We start from the raw sequence: 26617 nt of genomic DNA, 5'->3' as shown, positions 1-26617 counted from the left end.
GAATTGTCTCTCTGATTTGGGGAGGAGGAGCCGCGCGTGCTGGAACTGCAAGGCACGCATCCTGAATCTAAAAGTAAAACTTCGCCGCTGCCGGGGAGCCTCGAGTTTTGGGACTGTGAGACACACACAGGGAACAGGAATGGCCCATAAGGCTTGAGCTCCTAGGGAACCAGTGTTTGCTTTGAAAAAACCGCCTGATCTGTGACCAGCCATCGGAGGAGATTTGGAGGAGCTGCCCACTCGGACGATGGGCCGCATGGCTCATCTGTTTGTGGTTTGAACGGATCCAATTCTGGAAAGCTCTCCATCTCTCTAAAAAAAAAAAAAAAAAGGGGGGGGGGGGAACCCGGAGAACTCTCCAACTCTAAAGGGAAGGAAACAGACAGGAAACTCTCCAACTCTGGACTCTCCAAAAACTCTCCAACTCTAAAAAAAAACAAAAAAAAAACCTCTCTAGTTCTAAAAAATTAAAAAAAAAAAATCTTCCACTCTCCATTGGATACACCATTCTTCCCTACCTGGATACATTGGATACACCATCCTTCTCTCCATTAGATGCACCATTGTTCTCTACCTATCGCCCGTACCCTCCCCCAACTAGGTGTTGGGGGAGGGTACGGGCACAAATTACCTACCTGGTGTGCTAAACTGTCAATACTTTTTTAAGGCTGAGATAAGTAGTATACACACTTTCGAGTCTAGGGAAGGTTCACATTATAATTCTGGGTGACATTGTAATTCTGGATCTAGGAGGAGTACACATTGCAATTCTGGGTCGGGGGAGTGTACACACTGTAATTCCGGGACTAAGGGCAGTACACATTGTAATCCTGGGTCCAGAGGGGGTACACACATTGCAAATTGTATGAAAGGAATTCAAGTAGCCCATGCGGGAACTTCCCCACAGGATACACACATTTCCGTATTTGGGATAGGTACACACTATAGCTCTGGGTCTGGGGAGTCCGGGTCAGGTACACGATATAGCTCTGGGTCTAGGGAAAATGCAAAATATGCGAATAATGCTAAAAGTGTCCAAGTAACTCAAACGGGAATATCCCCACTAAGACGTAATAAAAACACAACATGGAAGGCTATGTACGTTAATGCACACAGCTTGGGAAACAAGATACTGGATCTGGAAACAGAAATAAGGAATGCCGACCTGGATGTGGTGGCAGTATCTGAGACCTGGCTCACAGACTCCCACGGGTGGGACATGGTCATACCAGGTTACAACCTGCTTCGCCGGGACAGGGAGGGCAGATTGGGAGGAGATGTAGCATTATATACAAAAGATGACATTAAGGTCACAAGAATCACAGATGTCCAATACACTGGGGAATCCCTTTGGGTTAATTTGGCCAGAGGGAAGGACAAATGCCTGTATCTTGGCGTTATTTACAGACCCCCAAGACAACAGGATGACCTGGATATGGAATTGATTGGAGATATAGAGATTATCACCTTGCGTTAAGGACCTGGTCCTATACCTTAAGTAGTTTTGGGGCCAGCTTTGTTTACCTGGGCAGGTAAGAATGAGCAAACATGAAATAAAAAAAATTCAGCTATTACACTTTCTCACATTGCATCAGGATTTACTAGCTAGAAAGAAAAGAAAAACTATTAGATAAGGCCTGATCCAAGAGCAAGTGAGAATGTGGATTAGTAGCTATGAATTAATAAATGAAAATTGGATAATCTGGAATAAAATGATCAGAAATAAAAAAAGTTTAAAAACAGGGACTTTAAGTTACCATATGGATTTGATATATGTCATGTGCTTGATGGATATAGGGAGGCAAGCTAAGACATTTTTGTGATTGATGACTACCATATCAAATGTACTCCAGATGAGAAGATTAGGTTTCTTATAGAGTTTCTTTGTGTTAGAGTGACCAGCCTGAACTAGGCCAATCCTCAGGGAAATGTAGGCAGACAGGAGTTGGCTTTTGACCTGGTATCCACATACCAGGGGGCCCTGGTTTACCATGACTTGAGTTTGCTAAGGACAAATCTAAACCATATGTGTATCATGGTATGAATTGATCCAAAGTTAGCTATCAGAAAGTTAGGAAAAATTATATAATAGAAATTTACTTAGGTAGTTATAGGTAATATGTTAAAAAAACCAATGTAGATTAGGAATATAAAGATTAGGAATATAGTTTATTTTAATCTTCATATATCTGAAATCCTGAAGAGATCCTGATAAGGCAACAGATGGTGTTTGACCTCTGACCTTGAGCAACTTTTTCTACTTCATTGGAGAGCAACTTTTTTCTACGTAGAACCTTGATGGGAGGGGTACCTGCTCCTTTCCATCTTTTCTTTGTTCAGTCTTTGTGAGACAAAGATCTCAGAATAGAGAAGAACACTGACATTTACAGGAAAGAATATAAAATCTGAGGAGTTTTGTAAGTGTATTATAATATTGATCTATGTATTTCTTCTTTTTATAAAATATGTAAGCTTAATGTGAGAATGTAACTTTTTAGATATAAGAATGTAATTTGTGACACGCCTATATGAAGCTAGCCTTATATGGGAATAAATAATGTGAACCAATTAGACTGCAGATGGATTGTAACGAAGGAATGTCGTCATTTAGGATATATATGGACGTGTAATTGATAAGACATTGGAATTGTTAGGAGCAAGGCCAGCGTTTTTGGCTTCTGTAATAATTCTCTGATGCAAAAGATACTCAATTGATTTGCAAATAAAATTAATTGCGTACACTTATGACCTAATATTGATATCTAATAAAAAATAAGATTTTTGGATTTTATGAAAATATTTTGCATCATTATTTTTTTAATTTCATTTTCATTTTACAACCCTAGAAAGCTATAAGTACGCATGTGCGCAATTAGCGTGGGGACACAGTATTGTTAGGTGACTTCAACATGCCTGATGTGGATTGGGGCACACTTACCGCTGCTTCCAGCAGCAGCAGGAGGCTATTAAACTCTTTGAAGGGAATACACATCTCAGACAACTGGTGTTGGACCCAACAAGGGATCAGGCAATACTGGACCTGTTACCGATGGTGAAAGTGTCACAGAGGTCTCGGTGGGAGACACATTGGCCTCCAGCGACCACAACATGATATGGTTCAATCTTGGGAAAGGCTTCACTAAATCCAAGGTCCTCAAATTCAAGGACACAAACTTCCAAGAGATGGGTGACTTTGTTCACCAGATGCTACAAAGCCAAGCAGAAACCGATAGTGTGGAAGAAATGTGGTCGACTTTGAAAGCCACCATACAGGAAGCGACAAACCGTTATGTTAAGCTAGTAAGTAAACGCCGTAGAAACAATAAACCACAATGGTTCACTGCGGAGATCTCAGACCTCATCAAAGAAAAGAAAAAAGCATTCATCTCTTACAAACAATCAAGGGAACAGGACTCCAGAGCAGAATACCTGACCAAGTCAAAAGCCGTCAAAACAGCAGTCAGGGAGGCTAAATTCAACATGGAGGAATCTCTAGCAAAGAACATCCAGAAGGGAGATAAATCATTCTTCAGGTATATCAGTGACAGAAGTAAAAACTCAGGAGGAATAGTACGTCTTAGAAAACCAGACGGAGACTATGTGGAAAAGGACTCAGAAAAAGCCCAACTGTTAAATGAATACTTCTGCTCTGTCTTCACCCGAGAAGCACCGGGGCATGGCCCTCAGCTACAGACAAGGGCTGACTCAGTTGACCCATTTAGCGATTTCAAATTTACGCCCAGCAGTGTCTACGGTGAGCTGTCAAACCTCAAGGTTTACAAGGCAATGGGACCGGACAACCTGCACCCCAGGGTGCTCAGGGAGTTGAGTGATGTCTTGGCGGAGCCGCTGTCAGCGCTCTTCAACCTCTCCCTTAGTTCAGGTACCATCCCGTTGGACTGGAAGAAGGCTAACGTCATTCCACTCCACAAGAAAGGCTCCAAGACAGAAGCAGCAAACTACAGACCAGTGAGTCTCACATCAATAGTGAGCAAACTAATGGAAACTCTAATCAAACACCAATTAGATACGATCCTGAATGAAGAGAACCTACGGGATCCCCGTCAACATGGATTTACTAAGGGGAGATCCTGCCAATCCAACCTGATCAGCTTCTTTGACTGGGTGACGGGGAAGCTAGATGTTGGAGAGTCCCTGGACATCATATACCTGGACTTTAGCAAAGCATTTGATAGCGTACCTCATTGCAGGTTGCTCAGCAAGATGAGTTCCATAGGATTGGGCGACACATTGACGAAGTGGGTTGGGAACTGGTGAATGGCACCCCCTCTGAAATGACGGAGGTGATCAGCGGAGTGCCCCAGGGCTCGGTCTTAGGCCCGATACTATTCAATATCTTTATACGGAACTTGGCAGAAGGACTCCGAGGTAAGATAACATTATTCGCCGATGACGCCAAACTAAGCAATGTAGTGGGCAAAAGCAATGTAGTGGGCAAAAGCACTACCCAAAATTCAATGCCCAACAATATGATGCACGATCTACTCTTACTAGAGAACTGGTCTAAGACATGGCAGCTCAGCTTCAATGCCAAAAAATGCAGTTATGCACCTGGGTACCCAAAATCCATGCAGGACTTATACCCTTAATGGCGAGATCCTAACAAGAACGGTAGCAGAACGAGACTTAGAGGTGATTGTCAGTGAGGACATGAAGGCTGCCAATCAAGTGGAGCAAGCTTCATCCAAGGCAAGACAAATCATAGGTTGCATACGCAGGGGTTTCGTCAGCCATAAGCCTGAGGTCATTATGCCTTTGTATAGATCTATGGTAAAACCCCACCTGGAATACTGTGTGCAATTCTGGAGGCCGCATTACCGTAAGGATGTGCTGAGGCTGGAATCGGTCCAGAGAATGGCCACCCGGATGGTCTCGGGACTGAAAGATCTCCCGTACGAAGAACGGTTAGATAAATTACAGCTATACTCGCTCGAGGAGCGCAGAGAGAGGGGAGACATGATCGAGATGTTCAAGTATTTCACGGGCCGCATCGATGCAGAGGAGGATATCTTCTTTTTCAAGGGTCCCACGGCAACAAGAGGACATCTGTGGAAAATCAGAGGCGGGAAACTGTGCGGTGACACCAGGAAATTCTTTTTCACCGAAAGGGTGGTCGATCGCTGGAATGGTCTTCCACTTCAGGTGATTGAGGCCAGCAGCGTGCCTGATTTTAAGGCCAAATGGGATCGACACGTGGGATCTATTCGCAGGGTAAAGGCAGGGGAGGGTCATTAGGGTGGGCAGACTGGATGGGCCGTTGACCTTATCTGCCGTATATTTCTATGTTTCTAATCCTCGGGCGTGGGAGAGCACCCTGCCACTCACCGACGCTACTACCGCTGAGCCAGTTGGAAGGCTCAGCGGAAAAATTTGAATCTCTGCCTATCTTTCTCTGGTAGCAGTCGGGAGGACTTCATCGGGCGTGGGAGTACACTCTGCCCCCACCCGACGCTACAACCTGCTGAGCCAGTTGGAAGGCCCAGCGGGACAATTTGAATTTCTACCTGCCCTTCCCTGGTAGCAGTTAGGAGGCTTCATCGGGCATGGGAGCACACTCCGCCCCTCCCCGACGCTATATCTCGCTGAGCCAGTTGGAAGGCCAAGCAGGACAGTTTGATATTCCACCTGCCTTTCTCCAGTAGCAGTCGATAGGACTACATCAGGCGTGGGAGCACACTCCGCCCTCCCTGGCGCTACAACCTGCTGAGCCAGTTGGAAGGCCCAGAGGGACAGTTTGAACTTCTACCTGCCTTTTCCGGTAGCAATCGGGAGGACTTCATTGGGCGTGGGAGCACACTCCACCCCTCCCCGACACTACACCCCACAGAGCCAGTTGGAAGGCTCAGTGGGACAGTTTGAACGTCTATCTGCCTTTCTCCGTTAACAGTTGGGAAGACTTCATCGGGCATGGGAGCACACTCTGTCCCTCCCCGACTCTACAACCCGCTGAGCCAGTTGGACGGCTCCGCGGAACAGTTTGAATTTCTAACTTCCTTTCTATGATAGCAGTCAGGAGGACATCTTCGGGCGTGGGAGCACACTCTGCCCCCTCTCCCCAACACTACAACCCGCAGAGCCAGTTGGAAGGCTCAGTAGGACAGTTTGAATTTCTACCTGCCCTTCCCTGGTAGCAGTCGGGAGGCTTCATCGGGCGTGGGAGCACACTCTGCCCCTCCCCGACGCTACATCACGCTGAGCTAGTTGGAAGGCCAAGCAGGACAGTTTGATATTCCATCTGCCTTTCTCCAGTAGCGGTTGATAGGACTACATCAGGCGTGGGAGCACACTCCGCCCTCCCTGGCGCTACAACCTGCTGAGCCAGTTGGAAGGCCCAGGGGGACAGTTTGAACTTCTACCTGCCTTTTCCGGTAGCAATCGGGAGGACTTCATTGGGCGTGGGAGCACACTCCACCCCTCCCCAACACTACACCCCGCAGAGCCAGTTGGAAGGCTCAGTGGGACAGTTTGAACGTCTATCTGCCTTTCTCTGTTAACAGTTGGGAAGACTGCATCGGGCATGGGAGCACACTCCGTCCCTCCCCGACTCTACAACCCGCTGAGCCAGTTGGACGGCTCCGCGGAACAGTTTGAATTTCTAACTGCCTTTCTATGATAGCAGTCAGGAGGACATCTTCGGGTGTGGGAGCACACTCTGCCACCTCTCCCCAACACTACAACCCGCAGAGCCAGTTGGAAGGCTCAGTAGGACAGTTTGAACATCTACCTGCCTTTCTCAGATAGCAGTCAGGAGGACTTTATCGGGCGTGGGAGCACACTCTGCCCCTCCCCGACGCTACAACACACTGAGCCAGTTGGAAGGCTCATCAGGACAGTTTGAACATCTACCTGCTTATCTCCGATAGCAGTCGGGAGGACTTCATCGGGCTTGGGAGCACACTCCGCCCCTCCCCAACATTACAACCCGCTGAGCCAATTTGAAGGCTCAGCGGAACAATTTGAATTTCTACCTGCCTTTCTCCGGTAGCAGCCGGGAGAAGTTCATAAACCACTCAAAAGACACAACCCACCAAACCACTAAAAAGACACAACCATAACGGCACACAGCCGTTCGACACACATCAAAGACGCATTAACGAGCGCCATTTAGCAAAACGACCGAGAGGAGACCGAACTACCAACCTACAGCTTGGTTTCATACAATCACACTACCAGACACACTAACTCTCAAAACGTTAACTACACCACAAAAACACATACAAGCTATCTTACTGATTGCCCTGATCCTAGCCAACCGGAAGACAACAGCAAGCAACATCTTCCCAATACCAACTATATCAAACACTAGTGGAATTCTCCACCCATCCAGACGAATGACAACAGACAGATACACACACTACCAGACCTACACCTACCACCCCAACACACAAATAACAAGAAGAAGACCGACTAACCCCTAGAAGACCAAAATGCACCTTACCAAAGATCGCTCATCTATCCGAAAACAACCCACAACGAACTAACAAACTACACCAATCTCACATGTGCTTACCTTAACATAAGAGCCATAGGCCCAAAAACAGATCACATAAAAAACTGAATAGAAAGGGAAAAACTAGACTGCCTCTTTCTCACTGAAATCTGGCTTATCTCTGAAACAGACCCCAGAATAACAGAAGTTCGCCCTTAAGGAGGCAAAATGATAGTGGTCTGCAGAGAAAACAAAAGAGGAGGAGGAATCGCCATCATAGCCAAAAACATCATAGACATAAAAATACAAGATAAAATTACTACCCCATACATGGACTTACTAGCCTGTCACCTCTCAGACTCTCTAAACTGCATGCTTTGCTATATAACACCAGGAAACTGGAACACAGCAAAACCAAAATTTGAAGACTTTATCTACCAAAACTCATTAACGACAACCTACAACTTAATCCTAGGAGACCTAAACCTCCACCTCGAAAACCAATCCTCCAAACAAGTAGAAACCCTACTATCTTACCTTGAGGCCTTAACATACAAGATATTAGACCCACAAACAACTCATGAAAAAGGCCACCAACTCGACATTGCTGCCTACATGACCCAGCAACAAACACAACCAGAAATTCACACATCAAATGGAACCTGGTATCGCTCCCTCTGGTCAGATCACTATATGTACTCCTTCAACATCAACTGGACCAACAACAAAAACAAACCAAAAACACAAAAAATAACTTACATCTCACGTAAGCACATCGACCCCACCAACTTCTGGATGAAAACAGACGCCATAATCCAAGACTATAACCCCAAAAACTTCATCTCACAATTGAGCCAACTAAGCGCAGCAACCCTAGCTGAGCTCCAGAACAAACCAAAACCAAAATCCATAGAAAATCTGACAAATGGTTCGACAATGAACTTCTTCTACTAAAAAGACAATGCAGACAACTAGAAAGAAAATGGAGGAAAAACAGTCAAGATTCCACAAAAGCAACATGGAGAAAACTGAACCGAGAATACAAAAAAAATCAAAAGAAAAACATACTACACAAAGCAAATAGGAGAAGAAACCCAAGACACAAAAAAACTATTCCAACTACTAAAAGAACTCACAAACACCAAACTCTACCTGACAAGCAACAATGTCCCCAAGCCACCATCTTAGCAACATTCTTCAAAGACAAAATCACAACCATATGATCCACCTTCATTGGAACACCTACGCACCTAGAAGAGATCACAACACCCTCCACAGAAATAGAAGCAGTTGCAGCAGACAGAACATGGTCCCACTTCTCACCAATACTATGGTCAGACTTTAACAAACTGCAACAAATATAGCCACGCAACTTGCGACCTCAACCACTGCCCCCCATACCTATTGAAAGCCTCCAGTACACTATTTCGCACCCCACTCTTGCAATGGATACAAACCCTACTAACTGTATCTAGTCCAGAAGTTGTTTCTAGTCATGAGGGAGGAGATTAGATCCTTCGGTGCTACTTTTTTGCTGGTATACCCCTGTAAATGTGTGGTGAGGTATCTTGGGTTAAAGCACATATTCTTTGAACCTCAACAGTTGAGAACCTTCATAGATATGAAGAAAATCTCGAGGAATGAAACTTCTCCTTCGGTATTCGCGGGGGTTGGGTGCAGAGCCATACCGAGAAAGTGTGAAAAATTGCAAATAAGTTTTTTGCCGGCTCTGACCACCCCCGCCTCATTTCAGATCTTCCCGCCTCACTCCCAGCATCCCAGACCTTATCTGGTGGTCTAGTGGGCTTTCAGGGCAGGAGCGATCTTCCTACGCTGCTGCCCCATGCAGATCACTCATAACAAATGGCTGCCGTGAGTTCCTGTAGTCTCTCAAGACTACAACGCAGCCATTTTCTATGATATCACGTGATGCGGTAGGCTGAGGCAGACGTATGCTGCCTGAACTCCCGGGCCCCGAGTCGCCAATTGTCCCGCACAGCCACCCTGCCTTGCTTGTGAGCCGGTCGGAAGGTACCTTTTTTTCTTTCTCTTGCCACATGGACAGATTTCTTTCGTCCCCGGCACCGCAGATGGCCAGGCGCAATGCTAAGAAAGATCGCGATCGGCCGCTGCCAGATGCAGACAAAATGGCGCCAGGAACTCCAGCCGCGGTCAGCCAGCTCGCACCTGAAGCGCTGCGGGACATCACGCAGGGGGTCACCATGGCGGTGCAGCCTGGTATTGAGCGCCTTTCTCACCAATTACAGCGGCTAGAAAATATGTTAGCAGACACCACCCGCCGCACCATTGAAGTAGAGGCCCACATTTCCAAACTGGAAGGCACTTAGGGGGATCAGGATCAAACCCTGCAAGACCTGCGGGCTCTCACCAGGCGCAAGCTGAGCGGATTGAAGACCTGGAAAACCGGTCCCGCAGGTCTAATCTGCATTTTCTTGGCATTCCAGAGATGGTGTCTGGGGCTGCCTTATTGCGGGCCATGGAGACATGGCTGGGTGCAACCTTCACCATGAGGGAGGTCCTAGGCCCTATCTGCCTGGAGCGGGCACATCGTTTGGGCAGGGAACACACTCGAGAGGCACGCCCGAGGATGGTCATCATTAAATTGCTTAATTATAACCATAAAGTGGAAATTCTGCGACAGTACAAACAGCTTCGGGAGTCCTTGAAATATGAAGAGTCGGAAGTGCGTATTTTTCAGGATTATTCCGCGGCGCTGACCAAGAAAAGGAAATTGTTTTACCTGCTTTGCTCCACCTTGGCAGATAAAAAGATGCAGTTTATGTTTACCTACCCAGCAATTCTGCGCATACATCATCAAGGCCAGTGGCATACCTTTGATTCCTCTCTGGAGGCAGCGAACTACCTGAACACCCACGTGCTTCATTCACAGGACCTCAATTGACAGTGTTGGGTAACATAGTTTGGTTTCTCCTTTGCATTGTTGTATAGCCCTTGGTTTGGTGGTGGTGCAGCTCACTGATTCCCTGATTTTTGGGGGGTCTACAGCTGCTCTGCCTTAGTTATTGCATTTATTCTGATACTTGGCTCTACTGTTTTACTTCTGTGTGCATTTTTCTATTATTGTATTGGCAATGTTTTGGTGGATGAGGTATAGTTCAGTACCCAATTATTGCTATGGCTGAGGATCCAGAGCAGCAGGGGTGGCCCCTGTACCTAGATGTGATGGGGACTCAGGGCTCAGGGAGGCACTTATTCGTGATCTTTCACACCTCTAGAGCCACCTTGGTGTGGTGTCTATAGCTGTGATAGTTTCGAAATGAGGGATTGGGGAGGGAGGGTGTGGAAGTTGGGTGTGGGGTGGGTGTGGGTAATGGTGTTTTGTACATGTGGCGGTATGTGACCTTCCTTAGGAAATGTGGGCTGGTGGGACTTGATCCTGAAGCTTGATGGTTAGTTTTAGTTGAACTGGAAGATGGGTGGGGGTGGGACCCGTTCATACATTGGCCATCGGGGTTAGGCTGGAAACCCGTGATGGGTCACCTATATGGCAGTTGCTATTGTTTGACATAGTATTTTATACCCTAATTTGGCCATGGCCACTATGTTAAGAATTATATCTTGGAATGTGTTGGGTATTACTTCCCCTATCAAAAGAACAAAAATATTGACCCAGTTGAAACGTCATAAGTCTGCCTGCAGGAAACCTGCCTGACTGATCTAGAACATTCCAAATTGGGAAGATCCTGGGTGGGAGTAGTGTATGCAGCATCCTCACCGCAGAAGCGAGCTGGAGTGGCGATATGAATTCGCAAATCCTTGTAGACAGTGATCCACAGGGCAGATAACTTGTTGCTTTATCTGACAATGGGAACATACTCGTTTTACCTTTTAAACATTTACACTCCTTTTTTGAATGTATTACAGCTCTGTTGCTTGAGCGGGTGACAGACCAGGTATTTCTGGCGGGTGATTATAATCAAGTACTCGACCCGGGTAGTGACCGCTCCTCTCCAGGGACATCTACAGGGACAGCGCAGATGTGCGGCATTGGACTTGATTGATCCGTGGTGCCTATTGCACCCAACCAAAAGAGACTTTACCCATAGGTTGCAGGTGCATGGCACACTTTCTAGAATAGATTACATTCTCTCCACAAGCCAGGCCTTTCTAGACTCCGCGGTTATTGGCCTCGCGGCGGTATCCGATCACACACTGATTTGGATAGATGTGAATGTGGGCATTGGTTTGCGGGGCCCGACCCGTTGGCGTTTTCCTAGTTACTTGTATCGGGATGACCATTTTAAAACATACTTGATAAGTAAATGGGAAGAATTTTTAGAGTTTAATGGTCAACACCGGCAGGACCCCGTACTATTTTGGAGCACAGCCAAGGTGGTTCTTAGAGGAGATTGTTTTGCGTATGTTATAGATCGCAATAGACGCTTGTCTAGAGGCATTGTTCATTTGGAATGAGAGTTAGCAGTAGCCAAACGCTGGTATACCCAACAGCCGTCCCGAGCTCACAAAGAACAACTAGTCTCTGTGGAGACGGCCCTTAATTCACATATACATGAGCGCACAGTCAAGATGTTGTTTTACCAGAAGTTTCAATATCATCATTATGGGAATCGCTCGGGGACAGCGCTTTGTCTTTGGTCTTCGAGATGGCACGGGTCAATTGCAACATTCTACCTATTTGATAGTGCGGACGTTCCGCAACCACTTTCAGGGAATTTATGGCAGGTGGGACTCGGGGGCCGGGCCCCTCATTCGGGACTATTTGGAGGATTCCGGCTTCCCTAAATTGCCAGAGCAGGACACGCACTCTCTAAATGCTCATATTATGATTAAAGAATTATAGAAAGCCATTCAGACACAGCGGAATTACTCGGCCCCAGGGCCAGATGGCTTCACAGCCGAATTATATAAGTTGTTATCACCTCAGATTGGGCTCCCGCTACGCGAATATTATAATCAGGCTATTGAGGGAGGGCAACTTCCGGAGGACACCAATGAGGCCTTAATTACTTTAATTTTGAAACCTGGGAGGCTCCTGAGTCCTACAGACCTATATCGCTCCTAGATGTAGACATTAAAATTCTGTCTAAAATTCTGGCAGATCAATTGGCGCTATTTCTCCCCAATCTCATCGCTCCGGACCAGGTGGGATTCGTGAGAGGTCGGCAGGCAGTACATAATGTCCGTAAGGCGATATTAACACTGACACACACGCAAGCTCACAACACGCCCATGACGTTACTTAGTTTAGACGCCGCACAAGCTTTTGACCAAGTGGACTGGACATACTTATTTGAGGTGCTTACTTACAAAGGATTGACTGGGTGGTATGCTCGAGCAATAAAGACTTTATACACGAATCCAAAGGTGCGCCTTTTGATTAATGACATAATCACTGACCCATTCCCAATAGAGAGGGACACTAGTCAAGGCTGTCCCCTTTCCCCTTTGCTTTTTTTACTTTATCTGGAACCATTTCTTCGTACCATCTCACAGGACAAGGATATACTTGGGGTAGATTTTTCTGACCTTCCTGTCAAAGTGTTAGCTTTTGCAGACGATTTACTATTTACTTTGACAAGTCCGAGTCACTCCATTCCCCATCTATTACAAGCTTTAGAAGAATTCTGATTTTATTCGAGATTCACCTTAAATTACAGAAAGTCCACTGCCCTAACTAGCCCGCTGGCGCTGCAACAGTCTTGGGTGGGGGAGTTCCCTTTCACATGGGCTTCGGCCTCTATCAAATATTTGGGGGTCTGGATTCCAAGAGATCTCACGACTCTATATAGATGCAATATCTCCCCCTTAATGTCTGATACTTTACATAGACTACAGATTTGGTCTACATTTCCCCTCTCAGTGGTGGGATGTGTGGCCCTGTATAATATGGTGCTTTTCTCCAAATGGTTGTACAGATTCCAGGTGCTTCCTTTATTATCACTTATCCCTTACCAAGGGCTTACAAAGATTTATATGGAGGGTAGACACCCCCACATGACACTTCCTCGGATGTACCTGCCTAGGGAAAAGGGAGGATATGGCTTGCTGAACATTCACTGGTATGCCTTGGCATGCCAGATGAGACACATTAATGATTGCTTTAGAGGTACTTCTTATTTTACAGCTACCCCAATAGAACTGTCATTAATGGCTCCTTACTATATCAGTTATATGTTACATGTCACTGATCCGACCCTCCGCTCGGTGGTGGCAAATTACCCTATTTTTGCCCTGGCTCAGCGGACGTGGCAGTGGCTTTGTAAAAGTGCCAAGCTGTCATCTGTGGTTTCTATGTATTTGCCCATTCAGGCCAATGGTGCATTTTTGCCGGGATTACAAAATGTTTCATTTCAACGACGGGCTGTAAAAGGCTTATGAAATTTATTTCAGTTGTTTTCGGAGGATGGACACCTGGCCTCCTTTGCAACCTTATGTCATACGTTTGATTTACCAGCCAGGGATATTTTTGTTTATTACCAGATACGACATTATGTCCGTTCATTATCAGTTGAACACTTCACAGAAGACAGCCGTGAAGCTCTCTCTGAACTCTTTAGTTTCTCAGCTCAACAGATGATCCCCCTTAAATTTCATTTACTGGGCCTTCGGGCTGTCAAGTGGGACCTAACTTGGACATCTTGGCGGCATCCTGGGCAGAAGACCTGCAGTGCTCTTTGTCTGCTCAACAGGTGCAACAGGTGCTGAAAAATATTAGGAGGGTGTCCTCCAATGTTTTTCACTGGGAATTACAATTGAAGATTGTTCTGCGGCTTTATATTTCCCCTGAAAGAGCATCTAGGCTGGGAATTACCCCTACTCATAATTGCCCCAAGTGTGCAGAGGCACATGCTTCACTGGGTCACATGCTTTGGACTTGTCCTCATATTCTTCAATTCTGGCGTTGTCTGTGCAACTATATTACCTCTCTCTGGGGTAGGCGATGGTTCCCTACTCCCAGAGCATTATTCGGTTTTTATAACATTGCTACACCAAAACTGAAAGGGATGACAGCTTTTGTAGCGAGGGCAGTGCTTCTAGGAAACACAGCCATTTTGACCAACTGGTTGTCCCAGGACCCGCCTACTTACAGCCAATGGAGATCTTTGATGATTGTGCATGCTTCCTTGGAGCGGAGACTGGCTGGTGACCTTGACATGGCCCCGGGTCGCCGCTTCTGTCAGATTTGGGAGCACTTTTGGATGGACCTTACACCCCAGGCCCGTGGACATCTACTGAATTTGTGAAGGGGGTCTCACGCCACATGATGGATTGTTGGATGCTGTCACTATTGATATGTGGGGAGGGCGGAGGGCCGGGTGGGGTTTGGTTTGTGCACATGTAAAAGTTTTTGGAATGCACTGCTTTGTGATGTTTCTAGTACTTTATTGAAAATCTTAATAAATATATTAAACATAATAAAAAAAGAATAGTAATGAGTGCCAATTTCAGTGCCCAAATTTGAGCATCAGGCCTTACACCTATTAAAATCGGATGTAATTCCTGGTGCCCAGTTTGAGTGCACATCCCTGTTATGCTATAACTAGTCTTTAAGCCCGTTACATTAACGGGTGCTAGAATAGATGTGTCTGTCTGTCTGTGTTTCTTTATCTCTCTCTCCTTGCCGCTGTCTGTATCCTTCTGTCTCCCCCTCCCCCCGAGCAAAGCTGTGTGCCCCCAGCACCCACCTCCCCCCCAAATGTGTCTCCATGGCCCTCTTCTGTCTTCCCCCTCCAGAGCAAAGCTGTCTGTCCCCTTTCCCTATCTCTCCATGGCCCCTTCTGTCTCACCCCAGCACACCCCTCCCCCCCAAAGCAGCCCCCTATCCCTCTCCCTGTCTCTCCATGCCCCTTCTGTCTTCCCCCCCAGAGCAAAGCTGTTTGCCCCAAGCACACCCCTCCCCCCAAAGCAGCCCCCTTTCCCTCTCCCGCTGACTCTCTCTGGCCCCCTTTCTCTGTCTGTCTTTCTGTCCCTCTCCCTGCCCCTGTGTCTTTCTTTCTTTCTGTCTCCCTCCGTCCCGCTGTCTGTCTGTCATTTTTCCCCATTTCCCTGTGCAGCAGCATTTCCATCCCAGTTCCCTATGCAGCAGCAACAGCATTTCCCTCCTATCCCCCCCTTTCCTGTGTAGAAGCAGTTGCAGCATTTTCCCCCACACCCCCTTTCCCTTTTCTTACCTTATCTTCCCTGCTCCGTTCGGCCCCTCCCCCTTCTTTTACTGCCGTTGTCGATCCGGCCTGCTCCTGACCCTCCCACCGCCGACAAACCTCGGGGCTCCAGCCGCGTAGGCAGCACTATAAACACGCTGCTTCGCGGCCTTCTACTGGCGATTTCCTCTGCCGCGTCTGTCTCCGATGATGTCATCAGAGATGCGGCAGAGGAAATCAGCAGAGAAGGGCGCGAAGCAGCGTGTTTATAGTGCTGCCTACGCCGCTGGAGCTAGTGCTGCTGCTGCTGGAGTCCGGGGGATTTAGAATAAGGGGACGTATACCTCGGGCTTGATCTGCGCGGCGTCGGCGTCTGACCCCCGACCCAACCACCGCCTCCTCGAAAACCCTGAGAACGGGGAGACTGACCGGCACTTCCGCCTAATTGCCTAGGTCTCTGTCCGTATTGCAGCATGACAGGGCTCCCGAAACCCCGTCCCGGCGGCGGCATGGAGCTGGAAGAGCCCCCTCCCGCATAGGGTGATGGAGGGCTGCGAAAACTGTCCGGGCCACCGTTGCTGCTGCCGCCGAGATAAGGGGAATTGGGGGAGCGGTAGGTCTGCCTTTACATTTCCTATATCGCTTACAAAGGCTGAGAAGAGTCCGTTGGAGGGCAGGGAGTGCTAGCGGCCGGCAGCGGTGGAGATCAGGGAAAAGCGCGCAAGCCACTTGTCTTGCCTCGCGTGAGGCCAGACCGTAAGCCGCGCATGCGCACTTCCTATGTGTGCTACAGCTCACGGAAAACGGACGCACGCATAGGAAGTGCGCATGCGCGGCTTACCGTTTTATTATATTAGATACTGCATGCAAATTTTAGGCATGCCCTTGACCTGCCCATGTACCTCCCATTGCCAAACACCCTTTGGGTTGTACACTATAAGATTAATGCCAGTTTGTACCTAATTTGCACGCATTGGTTCTACAAGCCAATTCCCTCCCTCCCCTCCTTTTTACAGTACTCCAGAAGAGGTTTTTAACACCGGCTGGTGCACTGAATGCTCTGCGCTGCTCTGATGCTAATAGGAACTCTATGACCATTGGAGCAGAGCAAAGCATTCAGCAAATCAGCCAGTGCTAAAAACCTCTTGTGTAGTTTTGTAAAAGGGGGGAGGGGTTAGTTAGGCGCACATCTTATATTGGTGCCCAATTTTGGGTGCCATATATAGAATCTGGAGTAAAGTGCCCAGTAGAAAATGTATAAATATGTATTCATAATGCTATCATTTGTAGTATTAAAAACACTATCACTTTTCTCCATAATTGAGTGGTCTTTTCTCCATAATTGACCGTGTTATGATGAGATTCTCTGTTTCAAAACCTGTATCAGGGACCTTAATTATACTCCAAAAGACCGCTTTTAATACTATACATTCAATAAGCTTTTATTTCACAAATGAATAATGTGTAGCATTAAAAGCAGTCTATTGGAGCATAAGAATGGTCCCCAATGCAAGCTGCAGTGAACCTTAAACTGCTAAATATTGATGTGTTTAATAGATAAAATACTGAAAGCTACTAAACAGATTAGTGTGGTATAATGCAGATTGGAGTTTTTCATTTGGCCCAATGTCAGAGATACATCTATCCACAAAGATTAGAGTTTCTTTGATCATTAATAAGGAAGATGAGCTCCAGCCAGATTCAGGATGCTACATTTGATAGTGGATTAAAGGATTACTGAATAAGCTAAAGATCTGCCTCCCTTATCCTCCAGGAAAAGATCCCAAGGATCATGAAAAGGAAAATGTACGGAGAATGAGAGAGATCCAGAAAAAATGCAGAGAGAAGGAAATGGAGAAGGAACACAGCCGACCCAAACCTGTTAAAGCCCTGTGGAAATCTCAGAAATATGACCATGTGGAATCCAAAGTGAAAGGCAAACTTCAGGTACACTGCCTCTGCTCATTCCTCTGAATGCTTAATACCTCAACATTTTGCTATTCCATGAAACTATATAATAAGGAAATAATCTTTTTAAATATAGATATTTTTAAACCTTCTTTTTTTAGAGAGAGGAAATTCTCAGTGTAATGAACTCCAAAAGAAAATTCACTGTGTGTTACCATTAGGTGCTTATAAAAGACAAATAATGGGTCCTGACAGACTCAGCGTGTCAATAAGTAAAACACATCACAGATTTTCTCATTTTGTAACTATTTCTTGTGTGTGTGTGCAAAACTTGCCCAACAATCCAAAAGTCACAAGTCAAATGCTAATAATATTTAGATGGGGGCATTTTCAATATGATGTCCAAATCTGAGTTTGGACGTTTTGCAGAACACACTCAAAATATAATAGTGATAATTAGAGCAACGGTCAAAATAGATACCATGGTTTGAAAATCGCTGACATAAATGTCTATAAAGTGTGTGTCCACAGCCAAGGTCACTGTTCATCACAAAACATCCCCGCACCTTATATATATATATATATATATATATATATATACTAGGCTTATAGCCCGTTAAATTAATGGGTGCTAGAATATATATGTGTGTGTGTGTCTTTATTTCTTTTTCTCTCTCCTTAGCCGCTTTCTGTATTTCTATCTTTCTTTTTTTTCCTTGGCTGTCCACCACCACCCCTTGTCTGCTCCCCCTGTTCATTCTCCCTTCCTTTTACCTCCCCTGTGTCCTCCCCCACCCCATCACTGCTCACCTTATCCAACAGCAGCCCTTTTCCCTTTATTTTACCTCCCCCTCTTCCTGCTCCCTCGTCCATCAGCACCTCTTCCTGCTCCCCCTGTCCAGCAGTAGGCTTCCCTTCATTCCCCCCCCTGTCCATCAGCACCTCTTCCTGCTCTCCCTGTCCAGCAATATGCAGTTCAACAGCAGAGAAAGAGAAAAAACACTATACACTTTGGAATATGAAAAGAAAGCAGTCTACTTTTATTGTCTAGCCATTTTATTAATGTTTATCCCAGTTTCTGCTCTCTTCTCTCAATTTTCTTACCAGGGTTTACAGTCTATCTGGCTCTTCTCTCATTCCTGTCTTCACTTCCTCTCCTACATCCATCTCTGACTTCAACCTTATCTTTCAGTTTTCCTCCATTTATTTTTCTGCATCTCTATATGCTTCTATTTCTCCAGTTGTTTGTTTTTTGGGGAGTTTTTAGGGTTTTTTTGTTGTTGTTGGTTTTTTTTGCTAACTCCTCCCTTCCAGCATCTTCTCTTTCTCTCTCTTCCCCCTTTATTTTCAGTCTTCTAACCAGTATCTGTCTTGCTCCCTCCATCCAGCATATCCTCTCCCCTCTTTCCTCCAACACCTCATCTCTCTCTCTGCCCATCACCTTTTACTCCTTGCTTCTTCCAATGGAGTCGCGAGTCAGGCCTGACATATAAAGCTGGAAGCCGTTTCCTCCTGGAAGCAGTCCTCCATGTTGTTTGCCGGCCGCTGGAAGGAGGGTGTCAGGTCAAAAGCGCGCCGGGACAAAGGCTCGCCCAGACAATTGAGCGCAGCGCGGAGGTGCGTACCGGGTTCCCCAACAAAACCCCCCCGTCGGAGCCCCTAAAAATTGTAATTTTCTTCGGCGCGCACCTCCGTCTTGCGCTCAGTTGTCGGCGCGCACCTTTGTGAGCAGCCCTGCCTTCGGTCCTGTCTCGGTCCCACTAAACCGGCTGGCAATAACGAAGCCAGACATCACGGGGGCTTTCCCTCTTGCTAAATCGCTATAGGCTTTGCCAGTCTCGATCCCGCCCCTCAAAATCAGGAAGTAACTTCAGAGATGGATAGGATCGAGACCGGCAGAGCCTTTAGCAATTTGGCAAAAGGGAAGAACCCATGGCATCTGGCTTTGTTATTGGCAGCCGTTTTAACAGGGACAGGATCAAAGGCAGGACTGGTGAAGAGCAGAGGCTGGAGTCGGGCAAAGGAGGAGACGTACGTTTGAGGGACAGGACTCCGCGTTCACTCCCTCTGTGAAGGTTCGTCTTCTGACAGTGACCTAGTAAGCGCGCATGCGCACTCGTGCGGCCACATCCCGACAGAAAAGGGATCGGGGAACACGTTTCGCTACTGCGCATGCGCGGGCTAGCATTTTATTATTTAAGATATATATATATATATATATATAAATAAATATACAGTGGTACCTCGGTTTATGAGTGCACCGGTTTGCGAGTGTTTTGCAAGACGAGCAAAACATTTGCAAAATCGGTGCCTCGGAAACCGAGCATGGCTTGATTTACGAGCACCCCCCCCCCTGCGATCCGGCACCCCCCCCCCGACACGATCCGACCCCCCCCCCCCAACACGATCCGACATCCCCCCGACACAATTGGGCACCCCCCCGCTGCTTCTTACCCTCATCTGGGCACTCTAGAAGATCGGACTCCTCGTCTGCTGGGCCTTGAGCATCTGAGCATGCTCAAGGCCTGCGAGTTCACGTTCTGAACGTGAACTCGCAGGCCTTGAGCATGCTCAGATGCTCAAGGCCCAGCAGACGAGGAGTCCGATCTTCTAGAGTGCCCAGATGAGGGTAAGAAGTGGCGGGGGGGTGCCCAATTGTGTCAGGGGGGAATGTCGGATCGTGTCGGGGGGGGTCGGATCGTGGCGGGGGGGGTGCCGGTTCGAGGCAGGGGGGTGCCGGATTGCAGGAGGGGGTGCCTGATCGCAGGGGGGGGCCTTCGAGGGGAGCAATGCCGGTTCTCGGGGGGGGGGGGGAACGCATCAAAGCGAGTTTCCATTATTTCCTATAGGGAAACTCGCTTTGATAAACGAGCATTTTGGATTACGAGCATGCTCCTGGAACAGATTATACTCGTAATCCGTGGTACTACTGTATACTTCATATGAAGAAACGTTTCTTTCTGGGAGTGAGGGGATAGGGAGACAGAGTGGGAGAAGACCATGTCGCTAAGAAGGGAGCCTAACTATATCACAGAGGAGACAGAGGCACTTGTCCTCCTGTGCCTAAGACACAGGAGGTACATTATGTTGTACCACTACCACCTGTTCCCCTTCAGTGTCACCATGAGGGCATGGAAATACATGTGCAGCAGCCTGTACAGCCTGCTGCGGACATTTGGTGGTGGTGGGGCTGGCTTCGAGTGTCCCGGCAGGAGGGACTGGGCATCCCTCCTGCTGGTAGTCTTCACGGTGGGTGGGGGGGGGGGTGTGGAACGACACCCTGCCGCGGACACAGCCACTGCTGCTAATCTGTAATCTGATCATGGCAGGGAGATCCCTTGCTGCCATCAGTTCAGTTGCAATGCAATTCTCATGTTATAGGCGCCGGTTAGAGTGGTGGTTAGTTGGCTTAGGGCGATTCTGTATAGGGCATCTATGTGCAATTCTCAAAAGCCATTTAGGCAGCTTCTGAGAACAGGCGCCCTATACTGAATCTGGGCCTAAATGTGTGTAGCCCGCTTTTAACTCAGTCAAGATTAATGCCAGTGCCACTACGCTGTGTCTGGACGTTAAGATGGTGCGCTATTGGACCATTTGAAAATAGTCGTGAGTCAAATGAATGAGTGAAAAACGACCCTAAAAGACAGCACAAAAGGCCTTCAGTACACATCATATCTAAGTGCATAACATATGAAAAAGAGAAAAAAAACAATACAGAAAAATCAAGACCAGTCAAATTAGTAAATCTTTGAGCATGTACGTGCTCTGATGATGTCATTCATTGAACCAAAAACTCTTGTTCATTACACAAAGTGATGCACACCCCATAAATTGGGCAGACAGCAGTTCGTGGCATATTGAAGATTATAGAAATATATGCCACTCAATGCCAAGGTTTAATCCTGTTGGCTCAAGGGATTTTAATCTGAAAATCCATTCTTGTCCCCTTTGAAGTAACAATTTACTGCGGTTACCCCCCTCTTCTGTAGCTGTCAACCCTGTCAATAATGTAACATTGTAGCTCATCAAAACAGTGTTTCATATTGATACAATGTGTCACAAGGGATGCTTCCATTTTGTGTCTCAATTTGAAAGGTCTGATGATTTTTCTAACATAAACCTTGTGGCAAGGACACATAACTATGTACACAGCAAATTTGCTGTTACAGTTGCTGAAATGTTTCAGTATGTAAATTTTATTGTCAACTGGATTGACAAACACCTTTGTAAAGTTACTGCACAATTTTTGCATGATCCACATTTGAAGTGTTCTACAATGCTAGATGGTTGTTTCCATGTAAATTGGAAGGACTTAATACTTCTTTAAGATTTCTTCCAAGTGAATAAGTTGTTCACAGTTTAGTGTCTTTGAACATTTCATGTGATTGAATGATACACCAGTGTTTCTTGATGATCTTGTCAATAATGGGACTGACATGCGCATATTGTATAATGAAATCTGATCTAGGTGTTAGTAGATATTCCAGGTGATTGTATTTTACTCTGATATATTCACGTTTGAGGTCTTTGTTTGTATATCCTCTTTTAGCTAAGTCATTGAAAAATTTTTTAGATTGTCACTTAAAGTCTGTGTTCTTGCTACAGATTCTTCTAAAACATAAGAATTGTGAATATGGTAAACTGTGTTTTAGATGCAAAGGGTGGCAACTGGAAAGTTAAGTGCATTTAAGACCTTTTTTTTGCCTTGTGGAAGTTTGGTGTTGGCAGTTTGTTTTCTTGCATGTGATTGTGCCTCACTGCCTCACCAAGCAAGAAAATTTTACTTGCTCTCCAGCGTGGTTCTTACTAACATTGCATAAGCATATTTAATGTTTATCCCAGGACAAGCAGGCAGCATATTCTCTACATGTGGGTGACGTCATCCACGGAGCCCCGTCGCGGACAGCTTTTCAAGCAGACTTGATTGAAGATCTTGAAGTTTGCTAGTGCTGCATCGCGCATGCACATGTTCCTTCCCGCTCAAGCTAGAGGGCGCATCTCCTCAGTGTGGCCTCAGTTCTTAGTTTTCCGCGGAGCCAGAAAGCCCTGTCTCTCTTCTCTGCGTCAAATCTAAGTGCCTTTCTTGCACCACGGCTTCTTTTCTTGTTTTGTACGATCGGAAGTTGCTGTGCTGTGCGACTTTACAACTTTTGTTATTTTTCTCGATCGACGATCGGGAGACCCCTGTTTTTCGTCTGGACACCTGGCCTCGTGTGGCTGTGGCTACATCATCTACTTATGTCCCAGCTTGTTACCGGGTTTAAAAAGTTCACGCAGTGCAGTTGGATGATCTCGATTACCGACCTGCACCGTTGGTGTATTCTGTGCCTGGGTTCCAACCACCCTACCAACTCTTGCCTGTGTTGTGCCACTCTTCAACCCCTGGCTCTTCGGCGCTGGCGGGCTAGGATCGTGGAGCTCTTCGATGCCATGGAACAACCGGTTGACATGACCTCGACCTCGGCCTCGACGGCCTCGGCCCCTAGCAAGTCCCCCTCGGCTTCGACGGCCTCGACTGCTCCATCTGCTAAGGCCTCGGGTAAGTCTCCTCTTCCTCCTTCAGGTTCAGCTCCGCTACTGAAGAAGCCTTCCACGGAGTCTCTGTCATCCCAGGCAATGAGTGCAGTCCTGCCAGCCTCTACGAGACCTCCTCCAAAGCGTGCCTCCAAGTTAAGGAAATATTCTACCCCGAGGTCGCCCTCGTTGGAGCGCACTGCTGCACCAGTCCGACCAGATCCATCGGTCTCGGTGCCGATGTTTGAGCATATGCTTAAGGCAATCCTGACCACGCAGATCTCCTCAGTTCCGGCCCAGCTTGCCCCGGCCTCGACTCTGCTCTCTGTAAACCAGCCTGAGCGTCACGCAGAGGTTTCCCGAGACAAGCATCGTCGGTCTCGCCAGTTGACCTCGAGTGATTCCTCTCCTGCTCTCTCAAGGCAGGTTTCTCCGGCTGCCCGATCTTGATCAAAGCACCATTCCAAGCGTGCCTCATCTTCAAAGCGGCAGTCTGCGAAAAGACCCAGAGACTCCCCTCCTCGCCGGGGTAGGTCACCGGTGCCTCGAGCCTCAAGATCCATCGAGGCCTCGGCACTCCTGGAGTCTGAATGTCGACCTCGACTATCTTCCATACCTCCTCGGTCTCCGAGTCGCGGCGAGCCGAGGTTGAGGACTACCTCCTCGCAACCGCGTCGGAAGATCTCTTCCTCCATGGGCTCTCTGAGGCTTACCCCCGGATATCCATCCCTCAGACCCCGGGGTCCTCGCCTTCTAGGCAGACTAAACGCAAGCATTCTTCGATGCCTCCCCTGTCTCTTAGCAGAGCTTCCTCAGCATCCATGGTTGTTGACACCAATGTGCCGGCGCAATATTCGAGGGAGGCCTCTCCCTCTTTCTCTGCTGCCCCGAGGTCCCGATCCTCGATGCCTCTGGAAGGGCACTCCTCTGCCAAGACTTCCTGCTTCACCAGGTTCATTGTTGGATCTCCAGTCTGAGTCCAGATATACCCATTCGATGATGGCGAACCGGGTCCTAAATTACAATTTTAATTTCACATCCTATCTCAAGCACTGCATCAAATCCATGCTGTCTTTCCAGGATGATTTGGCTGTCCACTGCCGTTTGGATTCAAACGGTTTTATTGATGCAAACATCATCAAATACAACAAATAAACATCAAGGCAGTGATTACAACAATAAAGCATCAAATATAATAAATATAAAATTACGCTAGCTTCAAGATATGCTGTCGCAGATTCGCCTTTATATGCTTCAGGCTACATATGATGCCTTTGAACTGTCCTCGAGGGTCATGGCCTTTGAGATTGCCATGCGTTGCCTGACCTGGCTTCGAATAGTAGACATGTACCCATAATCTGCAGGACTGTGTGGCGAATCTCCCGTGCTTGGGCAACGAGCTCTTCAATGACTCCATCGAGGCGGCTACCAAACGTCTCTCGGAACATGAACGCTCCTTCGCCTCCTTGGTGAGACCGAAAGCGAAGCCTACTCCTCCTAAAGCATACAAATTGCCACCCAGGCGCTATCCTCAGAAGTCTACGCCGGCTTTTTCCCGCCCACCACCCAGGCATCAACAGCAGCAGAGGGCCCCCCAAAAGCCTCAGGCCCCTGTTGCGGCTAAGCCAGCGCCGTCCTTTTGACAATCCCAGTTTGAGCATGCCGCCCTCTTTCGTCCGTGAGCCTTCTCCTCTACCCATCGGAGGTTGTCTCAGCTTTTTTTGTCACCAGTGGGAGATGATTACATCGGACCTCTGGGTTCTCTCTGTCATCAGGGAGGGATACTCCCTTCAGTTCCTGGCGGCGCCTCCAGACCTGCCTCCAAAAGAGTTTCTTTCCAACAGGTTGCAAATACCCTTCTTCTTCGAGAGTCTCAAGCCCTCCTTCGCCTCCAGGCAGTGGAAGGAGGTCCCTTTGTGTCAACAGGGCACCGGGTTCTACTCCCGGTACTCTCTAGTCCCCAAAAAAGACCGGGAACCTATGCCCTATCCTGGACCTCAGAGCGTTGAACAAATTTCTGGCCAAGGAGAAGTTCTGCATGCTCTCTCTTCCAATATTGTATCCCCTGATGAACGAGGGGGAATGGTTATGCTCGCTGGATCTCAAAGAAGCCTACACTCATATCCCAATTCATCCGGCCTCTCGCAAATTTCTAAGAGAATCTCCATCTACAGTATCGAGTTCTCCCTTTCAGACTTGCATTTTCTCCGAGGGTCTTCACGAAGAGCCTTGTGGTGGTGGCGGCAGCCCTGCAGACGCAGGGTCTTCAAGTGTTCCTGTACCTCAACGACTGGTTCATCAAAGCGCTGTCCAGGCCGGAGGTTATTCCTTCAACGTCTGGATTTCGAGGTCAACTTCCCCAAGTCCCAGTTGTGTCCTTCTCAGTTTCTGCTGAACACGGTTCGCCTCCGCTCTTTTCTGCCCCAGCCTCAACAAGACGCCCTCGTTTGCCTATGCCAGAGGATCTCCATTCCATCGACGGATTCGGCCAAGCATATGATGATCCTGCTGGGTCACATGGCCTCCACCGTTCATGTGACTCCTTTCGCCAGACTTCGCCTCTGAGTTCCTCAGTGGACCCTGGCATCCCAGTGGAGACAGGACCAGGATCCCACCTCTCAACACATTGCGGTGACTCTTTTGTTGAAACAATCTCTCCGCTGGTGGATGCTCTCTTCCAAACTTTCAAGAAGTTTTCTTTTCACCCCCCCTCCCCCGTAGAAGGTCTTAACAACGGACTCTTCTGCGTACGCCTGGGGGGCTCACCTCGACGGTCTACATACTCAGGGTCTTTGGTCCAGCGCCAACCATCGCTGTCACATCAATCTGCTGGAACTTCGGGCTATTTTCAATGCTCTGAAGGCCTTTCGTCATTTGCTTCAAGATCGCATGGTTCTGGTTTGGACGGACAACCAGGTGGAAATGTATTATGTCAACAAACAGGGGGTACAGGAACCCCTGTCTCTTTGGCAGGAAGCTCTTCGGATCTGGGATTGGGTGATACATCACAACATCTTCCTCCAAGTGGTCTACATCTAGGGCCAGCAGAACTGCTTGGCAGACAAATTGAGCCGCCTTCTCTAGCCACAGCTTCACGCAACGAGTGGTGGACACCTGGAATGCTCTCCCAGAGGAGGTTATTGCGGAATCCACCTTTGTAGGATTTAAAAGAAAATTAGACGCACATCTCCTTACGAGAGGCATAGAGGGATATGGGTGACTAAAATTACACCAGGTGTACACCTGGCTGGGCCTCCGCGTGTGTGGATCACCGGACTCGATGGACTGTAGGTCTGATCCGGAGATGGAAGTTCTTATGTTCTTATGACGCTGCATTCCTCCACTCTGCGTCAGGTGTTTGCTCGTTGGGGGACTCTGCAGATAGATCTGTTCACCTCCCCTCTCAACCACAAGTTGCCTCGTTTCTGCTCCAGGATTTACTCCCCGGACTGTCTCGAGGCGGATGCTTTTCTTCTGGATTGGACGGACCTGTTCCTCTATGCGTTCCCTCCATTCCCTCTGATTCTGAAGATTCTCGTCCAGCTCAAGTCTGTCCACGCCACTATGATTTTGATAGCTCCTCGGTGGCCCAGACAACCGT

The 26617-nt window shown here is 47.6% G+C and overlaps 1 protein-coding gene across 2 annotated transcripts in view; it reads left to right on the top strand.

The window, feature by feature from the left end:
* Positions 1–26617, top strand: part of ENKD1 (enkurin domain containing 1) — a 248980-nt gene that overhangs the window by 87611 nt on the left and 134752 nt on the right. For both annotated transcript variants that reach the window (XM_033943272.1, XM_033943270.1), the window contains exon 4: positions 17369–17541. In XM_033943272.1, the coding sequence (XP_033799163.1) occupies positions 17369–17541 (173 nt within the window). The remainder of the gene's footprint in view (positions 1–17368; positions 17542–26617) is intronic.

This window comes from Geotrypetes seraphini, chromosome 4 (assembly GCF_902459505.1).
Source record: "Geotrypetes seraphini chromosome 4, aGeoSer1.1, whole genome shotgun sequence".
NCBI lineage: Eukaryota > Metazoa > Chordata > Amphibia > Gymnophiona > Dermophiidae > Geotrypetes > Geotrypetes seraphini.
Note: the sequence above shows the minus strand (reverse complement) of the source record. Positions and strands in the feature narration are given on the sequence as shown.